The sequence below is a fragment of the Gekko japonicus genome, unplaced genomic scaffold (assembly GCF_001447785.1).
Source record: "Gekko japonicus isolate JY-2015 unplaced genomic scaffold, Gekko_japonicus_V1.1 scaffold2429, whole genome shotgun sequence".
In the NCBI taxonomy this organism is placed as follows: domain Eukaryota; kingdom Metazoa; phylum Chordata; class Lepidosauria; order Squamata; family Gekkonidae; genus Gekko; species Gekko japonicus.
In genome coordinates, this window is record NW_015165894.1 from 258064 (window position 1) to 264459 (window position 6396).

Genomic DNA, 6396 nt, shown 5'->3' on the forward strand with positions numbered 1-6396 from the left:
AGATCATATCCATTTCACTTTGTAATACTTCTGCCTTGATGCCTGTCACTGGTGCAAGCGCTTTACTAAGGATTTCATTCAGATTCTCGGATTTGTCTTCTGGCACTCCTTGAAATCTCAGCACATATGAAGATTTTTCCATTTGTCGCTGCAAAAGTTGAGTTTTATCTAAAGATCTTTCTTTTTCCACAACTTCCAGTCTTTGATCAATTGCTTTGGTCTTGTTTTCAACTGCCTCTGTTCTTTTGTTGGATTCTTTTAGCTGTTTTTGTAAAGACTCCAAGGTCTTGCTGATGTTAGTCATCTGAGCCACCAGAGGTTGCAATGCAGTATCCAGCATGCCTGCAAAGTTAAAGTTCACTTCCGGTTTAGAAACCGGACGTGTTGAGCTGGCAGTTCCTTGTTGAAGTTTCGCTTTCGCCACCATCTTTTCAGCCTGAAAAGACATTGTTTACATTTTTTAAAATTTATTACAACATACTACATCATAGTTATACATAACCAAGCAGAGTATAAATACCAAACAATAAACACTTTGCTTTAAAAAGTTGAAGTCTAAATCCAAAAGCACTTTAAAAAAAAGATCATTACTAAGTTTATACAAAATAAATATATATCAACTAAACCTATTGTTATGAAAATACTGATAAGAGCATTGTTTACATTTTGTAAAAAGTTCGTTTAAGTCTTTAAAAGTTTGTTTGCTTTAACGCCTTAACAGTCTGGCATTGTACTGATTTAATTCCACCGTCCGCTCAAACACTGCCACTTTCTGTCCCTTCTAATGTTTTTAAATCTTTGCCGTTTTCAAGGGGTGGGTAGCTTCCCCCCCTGCTTTTTCTTGGGGGCACCCGAGCTGGCATCTTACTCATGCTCCGCTTCATCAGGTAAGATAAAGTCTTTTTGTTTTCACCAGGTCAGTTGCTCACTGGTCCAGTATGCTCATTTCATGCCCAAAGTGGTTCCACCGCGGCGGGGACCTATAAGGGCAGGGGGGCCCTCGATCCTTTGGTCTCAGCCTTGGGAGAGGCACCCCCAACGCCCCAGGCTAAGAGCCCTCTACAAGGGTTCTGCGGGGAGTCCAGAACCAGCCAGACCGCCTCCCTGCTGCCGGGTCACAGGCTGCTCCCTCCGGAGCTTAGGAGGAGCATGCCCGCCATCAACACGCCGAAACTGAAGTCCGCATCTCTTGTCAACTTAATTTTATCAGATCTTTTCAGTGAATCTCATATTGTTATTACTAATAAACTTATTAACGTGCTTGGGGTTCTTTCCTCTACCAAATATCAAAGTCAGTGGAAGAGACCTTACTTAGGAACAAAATACCCCATCCCTTTACACAGGGGTCATTTTATAGAAAAAGAGGTGCAGGAGCTCATTAGCATATGCCACTCACCCTGACATCACCGGAAGCGTGTCAGAAGGCAACACCCACCGCTCAGGCTCCACTGGACTGTTTTGGACTGGGGGGCCGGGGGGAGCTCTGCAACTTACCTGGCTGCTTCTTGCTCTGACTGAGGGCTGCTGGGAGCAGGGGGTGGGGCTTGTTGCATGTGGGCTCTTTACTGCCGGAGCTCCGCTCCTGTGCGCTCCTACAGGAAATGACCCCTACCTTTATAGCTGATGAACATGCACAGCTTTTATTGGCTATGATGTGTCAATCACCTGAATAACTGGTTTCCTGGACCTGTTCTGAAAGTTCACTGTGTGAACAGATATGAGGATATCTAAATCCTTTTCAACCCAGTATGATGCAGCAGTGAAAAAGGCAAACTCTGTGTTAGGGATTATTAGAAAGGAGATGGAAAATAAAATGGTCAATACTGTAATGCCCCTGTATAGCTCTGTGGTGCATCCTTATTTGGAATACTGTGTACAGTTCTGGTCACTTATCTCAAAAAAGAGCTGGAAAAAGTACAGAGAGGGCAACCAAGATGATTAGGGGGTTGGAGCACCTTGCCTATGCATGCGGTAGAAAGAGTTGACAAAGAGATTTTTTTTCTCCCTTTCCCAAAATACTAGAGCTCGAGGGCATCCAGTGAAGCTAATGGGCAGTGGGTTCAGGACAGACAAAAGGAAATGCTGTTTTACACAGTGAGTGATTAAAATGTGGCATTCCCTGCCAGAGGATGTAGTGATGGCCAGAGGAATAAACAGCTTTAAAAAGGGATTAGGTAGATACATGGAGCATAAGTCTATCAATGGTTACTTGCCATGGTGGCTGAGGGGAACCTCCTCATTCGGAGGCACTGAACTTATGAATTCCAGAGCCAGGAGGCAACAGCAGGGAAAGACCCCGTTGTAGATGGACTAGGGGTGTGACTCAACAAGGCTCTTCTTATGTTCTTTTTTTTTAAAAAAACCTTGTTTGCTTTTATTTCATCTAGATGCAGTATTACCCTCATATCTCTATGTTAGAGAATATGGATTTATTTGTTGGGAGGAGTAGCAAATATTCTTAATATCAGTATCAATTTTCTACTTGCTGCATTGATAATCCAGTTGCTCCCAACATATATACATATAGGCCCAAATACTGACATGGACTATTTACTGTGATATAGGTTGTATGATCCACTGTATTTAAATAGTATACTTACTGTTCAAGTAAAGTTTGTAAATTAGTCCACCAGCTTTTTCACAACTTGTTTGCCTAAGTAATATATGCATGTATTAAATTGTATGTATAAAAATTGCTTTGGAAGCCTGAAAGGCTTTGGATTTTTTTTAAAGTACTGAGTAGTATGTAGTATATTCCATGTATTCTCCTGATAAACTCTTGGTCCCACTTTTGTTTTGTATTATTATTATTTACTTTTTACATCAGTGTAGTGAACAGTTCACTTAGCTTTTTAAGAACTTTGTTGTTCTCTTATAGACCTGATTTCTTTTACAGTGGTCTTTTTAGTTTGCCCTTTTGTTGTATGTTTATGCATGGGACATTCACTCTATTTCTTTGCTTTTGGCACCTTCCCATTTTATGTATAGCTCTGCTTTCTTTGCTTCCTGTTCCTTTCCCCCACATACATATACTGAGTAGAATCCCACTGATGTTTGTTTTCTGCTTCATGTCTCTTCACCACCCTTTTATTTGAATCCACTGGAGTTGTTGGGAGCTCAACACAGAGCTGCAACTTTCTAAGCTTCCCTTTCTGCAACACAGAATGGTGTTCCTGAAAGACAGAGCAGCAGATGAGACGAGAATGTCAGGTCTGTGGGCAGAAATCCTTTCACCTGTAAATAATTCACTTTTCACATATCAATGCAGAGCTTTTAAAATTATTTTTATTTGCTGCATACCTCCAAAGTACCCCTTATTCCAGTTGCCCCTTCCTGCTCCCTCTTTTGGTCCATTGTGGCACCCAGCCCACTTCTACACATGGGATACCTGCTTTAGAAGAAGAACAGAAGAGATTGGATTTATACCCCGCCCTTCACTTGGAGTCTCAGAGTGGTTTACAAACTCCTTTCCCTTCCCCTCCCCACAACAGCCACCCTGTGAGGTGGGTGGGGCTGAGAGAACTCTGACAGAAACTGCTCTTTTTCAAGGACAGCTGTGCCAGAGCTTGTGACTGACCCAAGGTCACATCAGCAGGTGTAAGTGGAGGAGTGGGGAATCAAACCCGGTTCTCCCAGATTAGAGTCCACGCACTTAACCACTGCACCAAACTGGCTCTCTGCTATACTAACTATATACTAGCTTTCCAGCTGTCCTGGGAAAGACACCTAGAATATAGGTTAAGTAAGACATTTGTTCTAATAGATTCTGGTTCTGCAATTTCATACATTCTGCTTTTGTTGGAGTTGGCAGGTGAGTATCCTGGGGAACTAAAACTCCATTGGGTTCTGAGTGTACCATTTTAGAGATGAATGAGCTCTTGGTGGTATGAGCTCTTGCTTTAGACCAGAAATTTTAGTGCTGTTTTGCATGTTACGCTTGGGGAAGCACAGGTACGTGCTTGGGTGACTTATCATTGTGTTATATAGAGAGTGGTCTGTTGCATGTAATGTGGCTGAAGGTGTGGCTTTCACTTTTTTGGATGTGTATAATTACAGTCTGCCTTGACACCTTTCCATAGTGGAGCAAATTCTGAATATAACATTCTCTGTTTCCCAAATGTCTATAGGTTCAGCAAGTCTGGAGCCCCCTCAGAATGTTACTGTACACATTGTTAACATAAACATCACTCTGAAATGGGACTGGGAAAATCTGCATGGCCTCAATGTAACCTTTTCAGCACAGTATGAAGAGTAAGTGACCAATTTCCATTTAAGTTGCTGTTGAGAAGAGTTTACAAAAGCTGCTGATATTTTTGGAATGTCCCTAAGTAGCAAAGGGGTAGCTGTGTTAGTCTGTCATAGCAAAATAAAATAAAAGTACAGTGGTACCTTGAAGGCTAACAACATTTATTTATACTGGAGTTCTTTGTATGACGAAGATTGAGGTGGGGGGAACCAAGGCAGAGAGGCTTGGTGTGAGTAACAGTGCAAATTATCAATATAAGATGAAAAGGGAAGGGTTGAGGGAGAAAGGTGTGAATCCTGTTATAAATCTTCAGAATTAGCGGTTACGCATAGGTAAGTGAGGTCAGAAGTTGAAATAGATAAGCAAAGTGAAGTTGGATAAATAGATGAAGTGAAAATTTGTACATGGTTACAGTCTGATAAAATATGTTAAGAACAGCCAATTAAATTTTCTAGGAAGTGGATCCTGCAGAGCTATTAGAGATTGTTGTAAGAAAGGAAATCCCAGGCTCTGTTGACATGTGGTGTTGAATTTCTTCATGAATTGTAATTCGGCCCTAAGCTTCTCTACCTTGGTTTCTCCTCCCATCTATCCAGTCTTCCCCTTAAGAAGAATTCCCATTGTGATTTTTTCTTCACATATCTGAAGTAAGCTGTAACTCACAAAAGCTCGTATTGAAAGAAATGTTGTTAGTCTTTAAGGTGCCACTGGACTTTCCTTATTTCCATAAGTAGCAACCAAATTTTTAAAAAAGCAGGCACAAGTTTCAGAAATTCAGGATGTGCTCTGCAGGGATGACATTTTAAGACCAAGTTTCAAACACAATACAAACTTAGCTTGCATCTTCCTCCAGGGGCCAGCATACCTTCAAGCCCCATAGGAGCCCCATAGGACACTGAGGTCTACTAATCAATATCTTTTAGTAGTCCCTCACCCCACTGTTGTCTGACTAGCCTCAACTGGGGCCGGGGCCTTTTTGGCCCTGACCCCCACCTGATGGAATAAGCTCCCATGTGAGATCAAGGCCCTGTGGGATCTATTGCAGTTCCACAGGGTCTGCAAGACGGAGCTTTTCCACTGGGCTTTTGGGTGGGGTGGCAGACATTCCCCCCTTCCCTCTTCTGGCCAATCTACCACTAGTGGCCTGGATCCAAATAGACATTAGGGGTACCCACTGTTGTGTTTTAACTAATCTGATGACATTGAAATTGACATCTGATTCTATCTGTTTACACGGTATTTTATTATTCTATTTTGTGAGCCCACTTTTGGGGAGGATGGGATATAAATCAATCAAATAAATAAATAAAATATTTGCAATTGATAAGAAGAACATCTTCTGTATGCACAATACTTCTACCTCTGTAACCTGGCTGTCTGGATCCTGTGAATTCTGTGAATTGCAGTGTGAATTCTGCCTATGCAGCTCTAGGGGCTGCAGCCAGAGCTGGACCTGGGAGCGGCTAAGCATTCAACGCACAATAACACTCAAGCTTAGAATCATCCTTTATTTAGCTCTTAAGGATCCAAGGGATCAGTTTACTCATGTCCCATTTTCAGGTGGGTGATAGGAGCATCTTAAAATCCAGAGTGTATTGAGTGATTCATGTGGTAAAAGGAGATGAGTCCCTCCCATCTCCTTAGCTGAGGGATTGCAGAAGAATGCGAGGAAAAGGATAATAAACCTACTTTCGCGCACTAGTTTATTACAGGAATAGGAAGCTATATAGAACCAATCAGGAAGCCTACTTCAAACCAGCTGAACCTGAGGTTGCTAGAATAAGAGGAAGAAGAAGAGATTGGATTTATAACCTGTCCTTCTCTACCCGAAGGAGTCTCAGAGTGGCTTACAATCTCCTTTCCCTTCCCCTCCCCACAACAGACACCCTTTGAGGTAGGTAGGGCTGAGAGAGCTCTGAGAGAACAGCTCTGAAAGACCTTATGACTGACCCAAGGTCACACCAGTAGCTGTATGTGGAGGAGTGGGGAATCAAACCCGCTTCTCTCAGATTAGAGTCCGCACTCTTAACCACTACACCAAACTATTTATTTATTTATCAGATTTATACCCCGCCCTCCCCCGTAGGGCTCAGGGCGGCTTACAAGGCAAGATAAACTTGCTACAATAAAACAACCATATACCTATACTT

General features: G+C 42.2%; 1 protein-coding gene across 1 annotated transcript in view; it reads left to right on the plus strand.

Annotated features, from left to right (window-relative positions):
- Positions 1 to 6396, plus strand: part of LOC107110547 (interferon alpha/beta receptor 1-like) — a gene marked incomplete at its 3' end in the record, with an annotated part of 16446 nt that overhangs the window by 4139 nt on the left and 5911 nt on the right. Inside the window, exon 2 of the mRNA XM_015411344.1 lies at positions 4128 to 4251. Coding sequence (XP_015266830.1) covers positions 4128 to 4251 — 124 coding nt within the window. The remainder of the gene's footprint in view (positions 1 to 4127; positions 4252 to 6396) is intronic.